Here is a 17,616-nt window from a genome sequence, read left to right as displayed (position 1 = left end):
GATGAAAGCAAAAAGGCATCCTCTGTTATGTTAATGGGTGACGTTTGGACCCCATCTAAGATCAGGAGCTGGATACCAGGAGAGCCAACCATGTGATTAGAGGGTTGGGACTTTCAAGCCCCGCCTTCCCCACGTCTGGGAAAGAGGGAAGGACTGGTAATGGATTTCAGTCACCAAGGGCCAATGATTCATCCATTGTGCCTATGCAATGAAGCCTCCACAAAACCTCAAAAGGATGGAGCTGAGGAGAATTTAGAGGTTGGTGAACAGGCGGAGATTTGGGGAGAGTGGTGTACCCATAGAGTCCATGGGGGTTCCGTGTCCTTTCTCTTGTGCACTTCTTCCATCTGGCTTTTCCTGAGTTATATCCTTTTATAATAAACCAGTGATCTAGTAAGTAAAACGTTTTTCTGAGTTCTGTGAAGTTTTCTAGCAAATTAATCGAACCCAAGGAGGAGGTCATGGAACCTCCAACCTGTAGCTGATAGATTGGAAGCAGAGGTAGCAACCTGGGCTTGTGGCTGGCATCTGAAGTGGTGAGGGCTGTGGGACCAAGCCCTTACCTGAGAGGATCTGACACTGTATCCAGATGGGCAATGTCAGGATTGAGTCGAGTTGTAGGACACTGAGCTGGTATCCAGCACATTGCTTGGATGGATGGGGAAGCCTCTGTTCACACAAGTCAGATCTTGGGTCCAGGAACCCCAAAACTTTATCTTCCTGTACATTTTGTCATAACCAAGCATATGTACTCTTTAGCCAGCTTTTTACAACTTCTTACAAATTTGGTTATTGATACCTAAGCAATGGCAGGGGAGATGTATTTCTAGAAGAAACACAACCTGGAGCATAAACCTGCATAAGCTGCTAAAAGCCAGGGACCAGTGAGTGGTTAATGGGGTACAGCACCTCCTGGAGGCAGTTAATGGCCAAGATGGGCCACTTTTAGGGTGCAGGCAGCTCACACTGTCCACGAAAGCTCAAGATTGAGCAAGACAAGGTATTTGTCCATAGATAACAGGAATACGGAAAAATAAAACCATAGTCTCAGAAAGCCTCTACCTTCCACATCTCTACTTCATAATTCTTGGAATGCTCTACTTTCCCAGAATTGCTTTCGAATTTTAACCTTGATTTACTTTTGATTATTCGAGTCAATCGTACTTGTATTTTTCTGCAGTTATTCCTCTAATTTGTTTTCCTTTTTGCTGTGAATTTCCTGTATTTCTCTTGCCTCCTCTTCCCTTTCCACTTTTACCTCTTCTTCATCTTATTCTTTGACTTTCTTTTACCCGTTCTTAATTCTTCTTCCTCTCCCACTGATCTGCTGTGGCTTTAATCACTGCCAAGCTGTTTTAAAATCACCCAGTGACTGACATTTTCTCCCTGAAAGGAGAGGGATTTGTGACTGTGGAAAACTAACTACAAAGACCCAACACATTCAATTTTCAGCGCATTTCTTTCCTTTCTTCTGTGGCGCTTTTGCCTGGGATTAGAGATGGACCGCTTACTGCAACTCACAATGGCAAAGCCCTCCAGGCCTGACTTCTTAGCCCTGTGAGTCACAGGGCAACGTGTATCGAGCCACCATGTTTACACTGATTGCTAGAATTTTAAAATTGCCCTTCACTAGAAAAAAAAAAAAAAAACTTACTCAAGTGTTTCCTGGAAAACAAAGTAGTATTATTTCACAGTGATGACGGGACTCACTCTTCTCCTTGGACCATTCCTTCTCCCTTCTCCCCTCCCCTTTCATTTTTTACAGCATGAAACAAAACCAGATAAATGGGTCCCTAGCAGAAGGGTGAAGGAGCTTTGTCATCCTGACTGACTCCACCAGAAATATGATATTTTTACAAAGGGATGAGCAGTAAAATTAGTAAGATAGGTCCGTTTTTCAAGACTCCACGATTCTGTCATCTGGCGTTAGGAAATTGTAGACTGTCACACACACACCAAATCCAGTTGTTTCTGAGAGATTTCACGTTAGCTCTTCGCAACACGTAAGTATAAATGACATACGTTTTGATTATTTGAAATCATCCTTTCGGTTAATTTGGTCACAAATTCACTTTACCTTTTGGTGTTTCTTGCCGAGCAGAGGCACACACCTCAGTGATGAGGTGCTCAAAGTTCATGTTTGCCGTGTAGAAGGAGCTGGAAGATGATCATTACCAAAGGATACTTGTGGTCAAAGCCATACCACATTCTGAAGAGCCAGGCGCTCTCTGATTTTGTCGTGCTTTTACCCAAATTATTTGCTTCCTGGAGAAGGGACAGTAGAAGAAGTCATTAGAGAAATGATCAATATAAAATACTGACATATCAACATTAATATATAATATGTATTCAGTATATTTTAACTATATATCAAATTAAACCACTTAAAAAAAAAAACTTTCCAGGTAGAGGCATTTTTATCTAAATGGTGAAGTAGCTGCCAAGCAATTAGCTCATAGATCTTGCCATATGGATGAGACTCCTGTGGCATAATTCAACATTTACTTTTCTTAATAACCCCTGTTTTATTAAACAGCTTAGAAATGCCACTTTTTTGACACCAATAAAAATGATATTTCTGTCAGATTGCTGTTGTGGGAATTTGGCAATTACTTCTCTCAAATTTGGATGGTATTTATTTATGATTTACCAAAAGGTCAAGACTAAAGGGCTAACAGTCTAATCATTGTTAAACTAGTTTTCATTCATTTTCTTTTCGATAGATCACTACCAAAGGCCCTGGTTAATTTCTTGATATCTTTCCCTTCAATTCTGAAATTTTGAAATAGACATTCTTGTTAAGAAGCCTATAATAACTGAATGTGTTTATCTCCCAGCCCCCTTGCCTCCCCTCTCTTTTCCAAAAGGACCACAGTGGGAGGGACAAAGAAAAGGAATTAAGAAGGACAAAAAGAAAGCATTTGGTGGGTGATTATGTAACAGTAGATGATAAAAATGGGAGAAAAAGGGAAAAGGTGAAAAATTTTTGTGGACTTTATAAAGGTGGATGATAATGAACATTGCAGTGTGGTATGAAGGAGATTCAGTGACATTTAATCTTTTTCTTTGTATCCCATTTCACGTATTAAGAAAAGAAAATTCCAGACTTCAATCAGTTGCAATTATCTCCATCATTAAAAGCATTTATATATTAAAATGGATTTCATTGCTTTGTTTGGACCCTTGGTTTCCATCCCCAAATGGTTCAAGAGTTCACAGTCCACAAGTAAGTGAACATTCTCAAGAAATCAGGATGCATGGAAGACAGTGACAAACCACTGGGTGCTCCAAAGCCAGCCTTTAGATGAATCTAAGTTAATTTGCTTCATTTAATGTATTTACTTTTTATTCCCCTCTCCAGACAGTACCACTGATGGTTAATGATAAATAACTGAACACAAAAGGCTGGATTCTGCTCCAAAACACATGTCACAGCAGGGGCTTCAGTTCCATGCCTCACAAACGAAATGGGGATGTAAGAAAGCTTAAGTGTGATCCCTTTCTAGGCAGCCATCTAAACTCTGTCTAAAATGATTGAAACAGAAACTCAACAACAGAATGAGAACCCAAACAGGCAGGCTTTCTCACTGGTGTTTGAGGACCTCTGATTTCCAACACGGAACAGTTTCCTAAATAGCGTTCCTTAGCATGCCACTGTTCCATGTGATGTTGATGGAAATCCTGTGCTAATCATTCAGGAAAAGGTGGGTTTGAGCATGTTAAGCAGGATTGCTATTTATAGAAATTTTTAGAATCTTTAATTTATAAGTGAGCATTGTAAACTTTTGAGAGGGAAGCTTTTCTCAAACTTACCTGACCTCATGCCCCACCCCCAAGCTCCTCAGTGGGACATCCATGATCTTTCCATGGATGTTTGAGTTCCATAGATCTGTTTTCTGATACACCTGGAATGCCATGCCCTGTTATCTAGAGTTAGAATTTATTAATTACATTTCCACTAGAAGGAAACCAGGGTGTCCAGTTCAATTTCCATTCTTCCTTGAACCTTTCTCTAGCTATTTCTATCTTGCAAAAGGTGTCAGATTTGCAAAGTTGTTGCTATACTTAGTGTTTTCTTCATCATCTTGGAACATTTGCAAGCTGTTTCTGAGTCACCATCTCTCAAACAGGTCAGCAGCTGGGGCACAGCTGGGAGAGTAAAACTGTTCTCCCTAAACTAAACTAGGTAGAAAAGTTCTAGGCCAACACTGGGGAGTTCTTGCTTTCTTTGCTTTCTTTTTTTTTTAAGAACAATAAGGAGTTATAAATTTAATCCATCAAGAGGCATAGTTAATTTTGATAGCTAGTAACATCCACTGATGACAAGATAGTCATTGAAGAAAACTGATAGAAAGGAGTTAAGCAAATTTCTGTTTTTTTGTTTGGTTGTTTGTTTCTCAGCTAAGGTGGGCTGTGTAGTGGTGAGCTTAGCTGGCAATCAGGGGCCCAGGCTTCTAGCCCCTACTCTGCAGTAGCCCAGTTGAATGACATTTGCAGTAATAGTCCTCAGCTATGGAATGCTCATTAATTCCTAGGCAGTGTGTTGGTCACATTATCCAGTCATTAACTTTTTCAGTCATTATTTTTCGGTTTTCACACAATCCATCAGTGTAAGTTGTATTATACCTATTTTACAAGTGAGGATCTAGCGAGATTCAAAGAGAAGAGGTGAGTCCAAAGTCACACAGCGAGCAAGCTGCAGCGCTAGTATTTGAATGTAGGACTCATGGATTCTAAAGGTGATGTTGTAACAGAAACAGACTCACAAACTTAGAGAACAAAGTTTTGGTTGCCAGGGGGAAGGAGTGGGGAAGGGATAGTTAGGAAGTTTGGGATCAACATGTACACATTGCTATATACAAAATGGATTCTGTTCAATTTTATGTGGCAGCCTGCATGGGAAAGAAGTTTAGGGGAGAATGGATACATGTGTATGTATGACAGTATCCTTTACTGTCCATCTAAAACTATCACAACATTGTTAATAGGCTATACTCCAATATAAAATAAACAGTTAATAAAAAACAAAGATGATGTTCTTTCTGCTGGTCTCTCACTCAGCCTTTAAATGTTGAAAAGAATGTACATTGCTTGATAAGCTATTTGGGTTGCAGTCTCCTTGTCTGTAAAATGAATTGAGGAAATTAGATTGACTGGTTTCTGAGGTCCTAAGCATATGGAAAATACTGTATTATCATTAATGACAACAACAATAACAGCTGACACTTCTTGAACAGATACCATGTGCCAGACACTATTCAAAGTGCTGCTTGTATATTATTATTCCCACTTTACAGAGGAAACTGAGGTAACTGTGGCACAGAGAGGTTTCCAACCACACTTGTGGCTTCTCAGCAGCAGCCAAGATTCTCATCGTGAGGTCCCAGGGTTAGTGAAGAGCAAACTAGAGCAAATGTCTCAACCCAAGGTTGAGACAGAGCAGCTGTATATACCCCCAAACATAATGAAAACGCATGGCTCCTCTCAGGTGGCTGAACCACTGACATGTCGGAAAGTTATCTGTATAGAAACTTAACTTTAGTGTTGTAAATTTCTTTAGACTCCTAAATACTGGTTTCAAGGGTTTCTTAGGGTCTTAGAAACCCTCCCTGCCTTTCACTCCCTTTTCCATCTCCTTTTCATTTTAGTTTATCTCCAGAGGGGAATATCAGAATTTACAAACACTCCTGAAAGTTTATAATCTATTTCTGGCAAATATACCAAACTATTTTTTTTTTTTTGCCAGCTGATGAGAGCAACACATACTGGATGGTATTTTGGGAAAAAATGTTAACACTTATAATCTATTTTTCAAACTTTAATTTACTTGGGATACTGGAGATGTTAGTCATTTCACTACTTTATAGAGAAATATACTGGGTTTCCATTACAATAAAATATAGAACATGTGTTTCCAGGTAAGGAAAATACCACTGAGGACCTAAGCATTGACTTTTTCTGCTGATCTGAGATAAAGTGTTCAGAGTATGTCTTAAATATCTGTTGGCCCAGTTCTGGATCCATTCATTTATTTCTCTGAAGTTATTGATGACTTAATAACTTGGTTATGAAAGGCCATCAATAAATGAGGAGAAATAAATGAGTTAGTCCACTCTGTGCTCTGCTTGTTCACTGGGGGTTGAAGATTAATGTTCCAAGGGAAGGCCAGCCTTTGCAGCCACCCAGGAACATGGGAAGTATCTGATGAGGCAGCACAGAGGGCAAGCCCCTGAGAGGGCCCAGATGGGCAGAGGACAGCAGGTAGCATCAATTTACCTAGATCATTCTGAAGCTGAGACCAGATCACACCCCAGGACAATGGATGTGAGCAGTCATCAGAAAAATCTGGAACATGGTGATATTTTCTTTATTGTTAGCAATATATCTTCTCTTCTGAGTTTTTGGATGCCAGAGAGGAAGTGGCACACATGTTGGAACGAGCGGAGGATCCAGAAACTGAAGACCAAGATTTGAGTTCTCTCGACTGTCTCCCGTTCAATAATAATGATACACTTTCCAACTGTGAGCCTCATGTTTCACAGCTGTAAATGGGAATTGGAGATTCAAGGGCACTGAATCTTAGCTTTTATTTGTCCTTGATACTTCTAAGAGGCAGAGTGTTTGATATATGTGCAATTTCGGGTTCCTTTATTATCCTCTATTTCTGGGAAAATGTACAAACGACGGGGGCATTTGGTGTCTTTCCTTTTTCTCCTTAAACAAGGGAATAGATCAGAGGTTGGGAAGTGGCGGAGCACAGTAGGGAGTGAGTAGTTGTCTTTTAAGTGACCCCTCTAGCAACACCCTAGAAAGGGAGCAAGAGGGAAATTATGAAGGTACTCTTTGTTTTATGCTTATTTGGACCCCTGAGAGAAAACAAAAGGCTCTGGCAAGAAATCTTTGAAAACCAGACGCTGAAGCAAGAGGGGATTGTTTGTTGTATTAACCTTAGTGAGAAAGAACTAAGCCAATGTAAATACATCCCTCTATCAATATTCAAACGAGGGACCTTTGCTAAGTGAACCAGATGAACCTCTGCTCTGGGCTAAGCATATGGGAGTGCTCCTCACTTCATGGGGATTCGGTGGATTAAGAGAGAGAAGATTTTCCTTTCTATTTCTCAAGATTTCGTATTCAATACTAAAGTCAATGGAGGTTGTACAGAATGATGACAATGACAGGTAATTATCATAATAAGTCTGTAGGGTCCCTTAAGGTTCCAGAGCACTTTTTCCAGTAGTAAGTGTGAATAGAATTTGATAGCAGTACTTTTGCCCTGCCATCTCCCCCAGTTTGGAATGTATTCATGTGATAATTTCAAATTTATTGCCTTGATTTTATGATGACCAAGAAGAGGACTAGAGTCTCTGTCCCTAAAGGGAAAGATTTCTGGGTTCTGAAGAGCGGGGGGGCATATACAATTGAGAGGCAAAAGGAAATTTTTTTCAAATTTATGTTTTAAAAAGTAAAATTAATTCTTAGCCTCCACATATCAAGTATTTTATGCAAACATTTCTACCTTCCCCACACCATGATAAATTCATAAATGTTCCCAAGAAGGTATAGTCAGAAAATACATGCTTAGGGAGAAAAAAAAATGAAGGAAACAACCAGATAAGGATGAATGAAAACTGCTAAGAGGAAACTTAGACATCACAGATATATAACCAGATGGGCTAAACTCATGGTTTCACTACCACAAAAAAAGGATGGGGACTGCTTCAAAAATAATTTTGTCTGTACAAAGGATTCAAGTTAATTCAGTGAAAATAAATCAGCTCAGGTAAGTATAATATTTTGGTGATTTAAAAACATAGATTCACAGACTCTTTGGTACCTATTCCTTTAAAAGATGGAGCCTTTCTCCCCTGCAGTGTGATCAGGGGCAAGTGGCTTATTCTTCTGAAACTGTTGTCTTCTCTGTGAGATGTGGATGCAATCCCTACCTCATAGGGCTTCCATGAGAAGCCCTTTGTAGCACAGTGCTTCACAGATTGTCCAATAAATAGTAGACATGAGTTAAAAAAATGGAGACTAATTTCCCTTCCTATTGAGTGTGGACCATACTTAGTGACTCATTTTTAATCAACAGAATGGAGCAGAAGCGATGGTGATATCCAAGAGTATGTCATAAAACGGCATTGTGGTTTCCTCCTTGCTGTCTGTCTTGAAGCACTGGAGGGAAGTCAGCTACCATATCGTTAGGACACTCAAGCAGCTCTGTGGAGAGATCTATGTGGTAAGGGTCTGAGTCTCCTTGAAGAGTGAGCAAGGAAACTGAGGCCTCCTGCCAACATGGAAGTGGATCCTTCAGTCCCAGGCGAGCCTTCAGATGACTAACTCTGGCTGACATCCTGACTGCAACCTCAGGAGAGACCCTGCACCAGAAACACTCAGCTAATTTGCTTTCAGATTCCTGACCCATAGAAACTGTGAGGTAATAAATGTTTGTTATTTCAAGCCACTAATTTTCAGGACAATTTATTGTGCAGCTGTAGAAGTCTGATACAACTACATACTACTAATAGAATTGTAAGTTCTACATGTAAAAGGCACTGGAGTTGAAAAGGTACTTCGGAGGAAGAAGATCCTAGCTCATGCTATCCCCCAATGACAGTACTCCAAATCACGAACACCATAGCATAGATTAGGGTCTTGCATTTAGACTTGTGATTTGAGTGCTGGGAAAGATTGAAGGTAGGAAGATAAGGGGATGACAAAGGATGAGATGGTTGGATGGCATCACCGACTCATGGACATGAGTTTGAGTAAGCTCCGGGAATTGGTGATGGACAGGGAGGCCTGTTGGACATGACTGAGCAACTGAACTGAACCGAACAGAGTGTTATATTTTTGCCTGAAAGTGAAATGAAACAGAACAATGTTTCCCCTTACAAAACTACTTTCAAAATACATAATGGCTGGTAGAATAACTGGTGCCATAAATATGTGATAGAGTTCAGGCAGCAAAGGACTGTGACCCTTGAAAGAAGGAAAACAAATGAAAAGAGCCCTATATTCTCCTTTTGTTCTGCCAGGAGGCCCTTTCCCAATGGTGGTGTGAAGAGGTAGAGTGCAAGCAGAAAACAATTCAAGCTGAGAACAACAGTTTCATAAGCTGTGGAACTAGAAGTTGAGTTTGGGTATTGTTGCAGTGGCTGGAATTTTTATGTTGTCTTGGGAAAGCTGGTTCAATTCTTGGAACTCCAATTTCATCCTTTATAAAATAGGGTTTAGGACTTCCCTGGTGGTCAAGTGATTAAGAATCCATCTGCCAGCAGAGGGGACACGGGTTTGATCCCTGGTCCAGAGAGATCCCACGTGACGTTGGCCAGCTAAGCGCATGTGCCACAACTACTGAGCCCCCCTGCAGCAACTGTCGAAGCCCACAGGCCCTAGAGCCCACGCTGTCCAGTAAAAGAGCCACTGTGATGAGAAGCCTGCACGCTGCAACTGGAATAGCCCCTGCTTGCCACAACTAGTGAAAGCCCACGCAGCAGCAAAGATCCAGTGCAGCCATAACTAACTAAATAAAAGCTTTACTCTTAAAAAAGTGAGGTTTATAATATGTATATTGATTGGTCAAGTTAGAGACTAAATGTGATTTTATATATGGTGCCTAACCACTAAATAGTAGCTACCATCTTCTGCTCCCTCTTCCTTGTTATTGCTTTTGCTTTCTAAAGCATGAAATTATAGAATCTTCAGGTAAGACATATATGTATATACATGGAATTTAGTCTTACTCAGTAAAAATAGTAGTGGGTAGGTTGTACTCTTTTCAGTGTATAAGCATGAACAAGTAAAATCAAAATAAATTCAGTGTTGGCCCCCAAAAAACTCAAGATACTTGCTCTGAAACAGTCATTTACTTTTTCATACAGAACTATTAGTTGCAATAACATTAAAAAAAAAAAAAAAAAAACTCTCATATGGATCAGATCAATTTTAGAGGCTTCCCAAAACAGGGATCAAACCCAGGTCTCCCGCATTGTGGATTCTTTGTCAGCTGAGCCACAAGGAAAGCCCAAGATTACTGGAGTGGGTAGCCTTATCCATTCTCCAGGGGATCTTCCTGACCCAGGAATTGAACTGGGGTCTACTGCATTGCAGACGGATTCTTTACCAACTGAGTTATCAGGGAAGCCCTTTAGAGGCTAGTACTTTATTTCTGAAATATTTGTTGGTATGTACCATGGGATTCCCATTCTATGAGGCCAACTCCAATAGCAAGTATGAAAAAAATATTGATAATTGCTAAATCTGAGGAACATACTTGTGGGAATCTTTATCCTGTTTCCTATAAGTTTGTTAGAAATATTAGAAAATATTCACAAGGCAAAATTAAATATTACTTAATGACTAGATGACCCTACCATCTGTTAATGAATCTCTTTCCCTGCTGAACCTACTTGTATTTCCAGTCTCGTAACTCCAGATGACTCTGAGTACTAAGTGTCAATTGTGCAGAAGAACAAGTACTTTTATTCTTCTCCAAATGAGCTTTTTCAGATTTAAGGATGTTCTAGGTTATGGTTTTCTGGGATCTGGCACACAAGTCTTTGTTCGCCTGATTCACATGCTCCATATTTTTAAAGACACTTCGTTGCAGCCCTTTGTGGGGCTAGTCATTTCTGCTGGAGAAATCCTGATTCTTTTAAACCCCCTCTGCTCATTGAAGCTGCCCTTCTCTGGACCTTTCTCAGCTCTGCTTTGACTTCCTTAAGCTATGGTGACCAGAACTGATCTACCCAGGTTACACACAAGCATGAATGACAACAAACATCAGAATTTCAGTGAAGGGATTTTCAGAAGCAAAAGTAAAATTGGAAGTTAGCCTTAAGAGAGCACAGAGTATTAAAAATAAAGTTATATTTTAAAAGATGAAAATTAACCTCCTTGTTCATTGTTGGCAGTTAACTGTTAATCAGTTGACAGGGCTTCCTCAGTGGTAAAGTATCCACCTGCAAAAGCAGGAGTTCTGGGATCAATCCCTGGGAAGGGAAGATCCCCTGAAGAAGGGAATGGCTACCCACTCCAGTATTCTTGCCTGGAGAATCCCATGGACAGAATGGCCTGGAGGGCTATAGTCCATGGGGTCACAAAAGAGTCAGAATTTAGTAACTATGACCATTATATCTACTACTGCAGGCAGTAATCCCTCAGAAGAAATGGAGTAGCCATAATGGTCAACAAAAGAGTCCGAAATGCAGTACTTGGATGCAATCTCAAAAACGACAGAATGATCTCTGTTCATTTCCAAGGCAAACCATTCAATATCACAGTAATCCAAGTCTATGCCCCAACGAGTAACGCTGAAGAAGTTGAAGTTGAACAGTTCTATGAAGACCTACAAGACCTTTTAGAACTAAAACCCAAAAAAGATGTCCTTTTCATTATACGGGACTGGAATGCAAAAGTAAGAAGTCAAGAAACACCTGGAGTAACAGGCAAATTTGGCCTTGGAATACTGAATGAAGCAGGGCAAAGACTAATAGAGTTTTGCCAAGAAAATGCACTGGTCATAGCAAACACCCTCTTCCAACAACACAAGAGAAGACTCTATACACGGACATCACCAGATGGTCAACACCAAAATCAGACTGATCATATTCTTTGCAGCCAAAGATGGAGAAGCTCTATACAGTCGACAAAAACAAGACCAGGAGCTGACTGTGGTTCAGATCGTGAACTCCTTATTGCCAAATTCAGACTTAAATTGAAGAAAGTAGGGAAAACCACTAGACCATTCAGGTATGACCTAAATCAAATCCCTTATGATTATACAGTGGAAGTGAGAAATAGAGTTAAGGGCCTAGATCTGATAGATAGAGTGCCTGGTGAACTATGGAATGAGGTTCATGACATGGTACAGGAGACAGGGATCAAGACCATCCGCATGGAAAAGAAATGCAAAAAAGCAAAATGGCTGTCTGAGGAGGCCTTACAAATAGCTGTGAAAAGAAGAGAAGCAAAAAGCAAAGGAGAAAAGGAAAGATATAAACATCTGAATGCAGAGTTCCAAAGAATAGCAAGAAGAGATAAGAAAGCCTTCTTCAGCAATCAGTGCAAAGAAACAGAGGAAAACAATAGAATGGGAAAGACTAGAGATCTCTTCAAGAAAATTAGAGTTACCAAGGGAACATTTCATGCAAAGATGGGCTCGATAAAGGACAGAAATGGTATGGACCTAACAGAAGCAGAAGATATTAAGAAGAGATGGCAAGAATACACAGAAGAACTGTACAAAAAAGATCTTCACGACCAAGATAATCACAATGGTGTGATCACTCACCTAGAGCCAGACATCCTGGAATGTGAAGTCAAGTGGGCCTTAGAAAGCATCACTACGAACAAAGCTAGTGGAGGTGATGGAATTCCAGTGGAGCTATTTCAAATCCTGAAAGATGATGCTGTGAAAGTGCTGCACTCAATATGCCAGCCAATTTGGAAAACTCAGCAGTGGCCACAGGACTGGAAAAGGTCAGTTTTCATTCCAATCCCAAAGAAAGGCAATGTCAAAGAATGCTCAAACCGCACAATTGTACTCATCTCACACGCTAGTAAAGTAATGCTCAAAATTCTCCAAGCCAGGCTTCAGCAATATGTGAACCGTGAACTTCCTGATGTTCAAGCTGGTTTTAGAAAAGGCAGAGGAACCAGATCAAATTGCCAACATCTGCTGGATCATGGAAAAAGCAAGAGAGTTCCAGAAAAACATCTATTTCTGCTTTATTGACTATGCCAAAGCCTTTGACTGTGTGGATCACAGTAAACTGTGGAAAATTCAAGAGATGGGAATACCAGACCACCTGATCTGCCTCTTGAGAAATTTGTATGCAGGTCAGGAAGCAACAGTTAGAACTGGACATGGAACAACAGACTGGTTCCAAATAGGAAAAGGAGTACGTCAAGGCTGTATAGTGTCACCCTGCTTATTTAACTTATATGCAGAGTACATCATGAGAAACGCTGGATCGGAAGAAGCACAAGCTGGAATCAAGATTGCCGGGAGAAATATCAATAACCTCAGATATGCAGATGACACCACCCTTATGGCAGAAAGTGAAGAGGAACTCAAAAGCCTCTTGATGAAAGTGAAAGTGGAGAGTGAAAAAGTTGGCTTAAAGCTCAACATTCAGAAAACGAAGATCATGGCATCTGGTCCTATCACTTCATGAGAAATAGATGGGGAAACAATGGCAACAGTGTCAGACTTTATTTTTTTGGGCTCCAAAACCACTGCAAATGGTGACTGCAGCCATGAAACTAAAAGACACTTACTCCTTGGAAGGAAAGTTATGACCAACCTAGATAGCACATTCAAAAGCAGAGACATTACTTTGCCAACAAAGGTTCGTCTAGTCAAGGCTATGGTTTTTCCTGTGGTCATGTATGGATGTGAGAGTTGGACTGTGAAGAAGGCTGAGAGCTGAAGAACTGATGCTTTTGAACTGTGGTGTTGGAGAAGACTCTTGAAAGTCCCTTGGACTGCAAGGAGATCCAACCAGTTCATTCTGAAGGAGATCAGCCCTGGGATTTCTTTGGAAGGAATGATGCTAAAGCTGAAACTCCAGTCCTTTGGCCACCTCATGTGAAGAGTTGACTCATTGGAAAAGACTCTGATGCTGGGAGGAATTGGGGGCAGGAGGAGAAGGGGACGACAGAGGATGAGATGGCTGGATGGCATCACTGACTCAATGGACGCGAGTCTAGGTGAACTCTGGGAGTTGGTGATGGACAGGGAGACCTAGCGTGCTGCAATTCATGGGGTTGCAAAGAGTCAGACATGACTGAGCGACTGAACTAAACTGAACAATAATAGTTGGCAGAGTTGGAAATGGAAGAAAAATGAGTTTTTAAAAAAGTTGGTTTAAGTTCCAAACCTAAAAGTTTTTGCTTCCATCATACATCAGATCAGATCAGATCAGTTGCTCAGTCATGTCCGACTCTTTGCGACCCCATGAATCGCAGCACGCGAGGCCTCCCTGTCCATCACCAACTCCCGGAGTTCACTCAGACTCACGTCCATCGAGTCAGTGATGCCATCCAGCCATCTCATCCTCTGTCATCCCCTTCTCCTCCTGCCCCCAATTCCTCCCAGCATCAGAGTCTTTTCCAATGAGTCAACTCTTCACATGAGGTGGCCAAAGGACTGGAGTTTCAGCTTTAGCATCATTCCTTCCAAAGAAATCCCAGGGCTGATCTCCTTCAGAATGGACTGGTTGGATCTCCTTGCAGTCCAAAGGACTCTCAAGAGTCTTCTCCAACACCACAGTTCGAAAGCATCAGTTCTTCAGCTCTCAGCCTTCTTCACAGTCCAACTCTCACATCCATACATGACCACAGGAAAAACCATAGCCTTGACTAGACGAACCTTTGTTGGCAGAGTAATGTCTCTGCTTTTCAATATGCTATCTAGGTTGGTCATAACTTTCCTTAAAAGTGTCTTTTAATTTCATGGCTGCAGTCACCATTTGCAGTGATTTTGGAGCCCAGAAAAATAAAGTCTGACACTGTTTCCACTGTTTCCCCATCTATTTACCATGAAGTGGTGGGATTGGATGCCATGATCTTCGTTTTCTGAATGTTGAGCTTTAAGCCAACTTTTTCACTCTCCACTTTCACTTTCATCAAGAGGCTTTTGAGTTCCTCTTCACTTTCTGCCATAAGGGTGGTGTCATCTGCATATCTGAGGTTATTGATATTTCTCCCGGCAATCTTGATTCCAGCTTGTGTTTCTTCCAGTCCAGCGTTTATCATGATGTACTCTGCATATAAGTTAAATAAGCAGGGTGACAATATACAGCCTTGACGAACTCCTTTCCCTATTTGGAACCAGTCTGTTGTCCCATGTCCAGTTCTAACTGTTGCTTCCTGACCTGCATACAAATTTCTCAAGAGGCAGATCAGGTGGTCTGGTATTCCCATCTCTTTCATTGATCTACCACCATGGCCAATGATCTGGCCCCTCTTGGTCTCTCCCACACCTTCTCCATTTGCTTCCACCTTGCTCCCTCAGCTCCAGCCACATGGTATGGAGCTGAGGGAGCATATACATATACATATACATATACATGCCTGCGGTGTATGGAGCACACTGTAACCCACTGTGACGTCATCCTTGCTATTCCCTCTGCCTGGCCCGTTGACCCCAGAGCCTATGTGCACATCTCACTTCTGCATATTGTTCAGGTGTCTAATCAAAGGCCACTTTCTCAGAAAGGAAGCCAGCCATAGCCTTTCCTCTGCTGTTCTCCATCCTCTTCCCTGCTCCATTGTTATTATTCTCTGAACTGACAGTGTATAGAGGTTTACTACTTTCTTCTCTGTGTCCCCCACTAGAGTGTAAGCTCTGTGAGGGTGACTTTGAATTGGTAACTGATGCCTCCTCCTCACCTCACTTAGATTCAGGCACCTCACTTAGATTCCTGCCTGACATAGTGGCTTGTACGAATGAATGAATGAATGGATGAACAGATGCATGCACATCCATTAAGAGTGGAAGTTCTGGAACCAGATTATCTGGGTTCGAATTTCACCTCTTCTCACTATGTGTCCTTCAGCAAGTTATTTAAATTCTCTGTGTACAGTTTCCTTATTTAAAATACAAGTATAATAATAGCACCTACCCATAGGTTTATCTGGGTAAATGAGTTAACACAGCTAAAGTATTAACATTCAGAAGTGCTAACAACAATAGTTAGCACTCTACAAATATCAGGATGATCATGAAAGATAGCAAGCAGGAAAAGGAGAAGCCATAGTGGTGGCCCTTCTTGGGTAGCAGGAATTTTTTATTGAACTAAGAAGGCAGGTATGGTGCTCCAATGGGTCTCACCTTTTCTGAATGCTGTGATGCCAAGGACACAGCATCAAGTACAAGGAAAACTTCCTGTCAAAGGGGGAAGTTTGTCTGAGGGTGTTTTTATTTTTATTTTTTTTTACATTTAAGAGAAATAAATTTCACAGCTGCAATACCTTTCATTTCTTGAAGTGGCACATTTGCATACAGTATATATTTAAAGTTTAGTATCTGCTTGTGGAACATGCTTTCTAAAGCTTCTGGGCTTGGAACGGGTAAGAATGTAATACCATTCACACTTCCGAGGTGTTACAAGGCAAAAAGGAAAATCGTGACACGGCTGGGTAGTCACAGCTGCAAGTTCCTACTTTCCAAAGGCTATTTTACTCTCCAGAAACAGAGAAAGAGGAAATTCCTTCAAAGATATGTACATGTCATTACATATGCTTATTATTGATTTTGAGAGTGATCAAAATTATGATCAGTAATTGCCATAATTATCTGAAAAAATTTAGCTTCTGATAAGAATAAGGCAAGCTTCCCTGGTGGCTCAGTGGTAAAGAATCCACCTGCCAATGCAGGAGATGCGGGTTTGTTCCCTGGGTCGGGAAGATCCCTTGGAGAAGGAAATAGCACCCCACTCCAGTATTCTGCCCTGGGAAATCCCAGGAGAGGAGCCTAGCGAGCTGCAGTCCATGGGGTTGCAAAAGAGCTGGACATGACTGAGCAACTGAACAACAACTAAGAATAAAGTCTTTTTTTCAGAAGTTGACCACTGCAAAGATACCTGTTTGTTAACGCAAGGCCAATTTAATAAAATGCAAACTGAGTGGAAAAATACAGTCCTCCTAAGAATTAAGTTTATGCTCTATAGTCAGAGCAACAGATGCTGATAATAAGCAAAGAGCTGTCAGGCAAAATGAGGAGGGCAAAGAGGTTTTTGACACATGGTTTGAAAAGTCCCCCAAAATCCCCTCTGTCCAGGCTAAATGGCAGCTGCATGGACACTGTGGTTTGTTACTTGTGGTCTGAGCCCACTGTTTCCTGTACTTGACATTGAAAATAAAAATTACTGCAAAGTGTGATGAAAACCTTTATCTGAAATGTAGTCATCTTAGTAGTCAAGCAGCATGAATAAGAACAATTCCAGGACACTTCTTAAAATTAAAACTATTTTTAAGCAGCAGAAGAGCAGTAGAAACCATGCAAATTACATGCAAGTTAGTTAGACAGCTCCTTACGTGTCCTCTACAGGAAGCCTCAAGTGAGAAAATTCTTTTAAAGCATTGTGGTCTGTGAAGCTTTGTACAGCTTGGGGAGTGAGTGTGATTTTTCTAAGTATAATAACTTAGTATATTGCTAATTATTACTTCCTTTCCCACCTCTTTGGCTACCAGCAAGCTTACTTGTGGCTCAACTTTAGCAAGTATATAGGACCTTATGATCTTTTATTTATGATTTTTTTTTTACTTCTCTGGTTTTCGTCTTCCTGCTTTTATAAATTTTTTAAACTGAATTTTAAAATTCTTAAAAATATTTCACTATTATTTTATCATATGTGGTGGTATAAGCTGCTTCATCAAATAGTTTATGAGATAAGATGGTTTTAATGAGATTAAGTTAGGTAGTCTTAACTATAATTTCACTTGATTGTTTTAACAACCTGAAGTAGACATTATTATCATTTGCGTTACATAGATAGGAAAATTAAGACTCAAAGATGTACAAAGCTTGCCGAAGATCTAAATAGCATGCAGTTTTCACTGTTGTTTAATCTCCAAGTCATGTTTGACTCTTTTGCAACCCCATGT

At 40.7% G+C, this 17,616-nt stretch overlaps 1 protein-coding gene across 2 annotated transcripts in view; it reads right to left on the bottom strand.

The window, feature by feature from the left end:
* Window positions 1–17,616, bottom strand: part of SLC9A9 (solute carrier family 9 member A9) — a 663,428-nt gene that overhangs the window by 115,286 nt on the left and 530,526 nt on the right. The window contains exon 14 of one of the 2 annotated variants that reach the window (XM_059885432.1): window positions 2,186–2,261. In XM_059885432.1, the coding sequence (XP_059741415.1) occupies window positions 2,186–2,261 (76 nt within the window). 2 annotated transcript variants of the gene reach the window in all.

The sequence above is a fragment of the Bos taurus genome, chromosome 1, assembly GCF_002263795.3.
Source record: "Bos taurus isolate L1 Dominette 01449 registration number 42190680 breed Hereford chromosome 1, ARS-UCD2.0, whole genome shotgun sequence".
In the NCBI taxonomy this organism is placed as follows: domain Eukaryota; kingdom Metazoa; phylum Chordata; class Mammalia; order Artiodactyla; family Bovidae; genus Bos; species Bos taurus.
The sequence above is the reverse complement of the archived record's forward strand: the minus strand, read 5'-3'. Positions and strand labels throughout refer to the sequence as shown.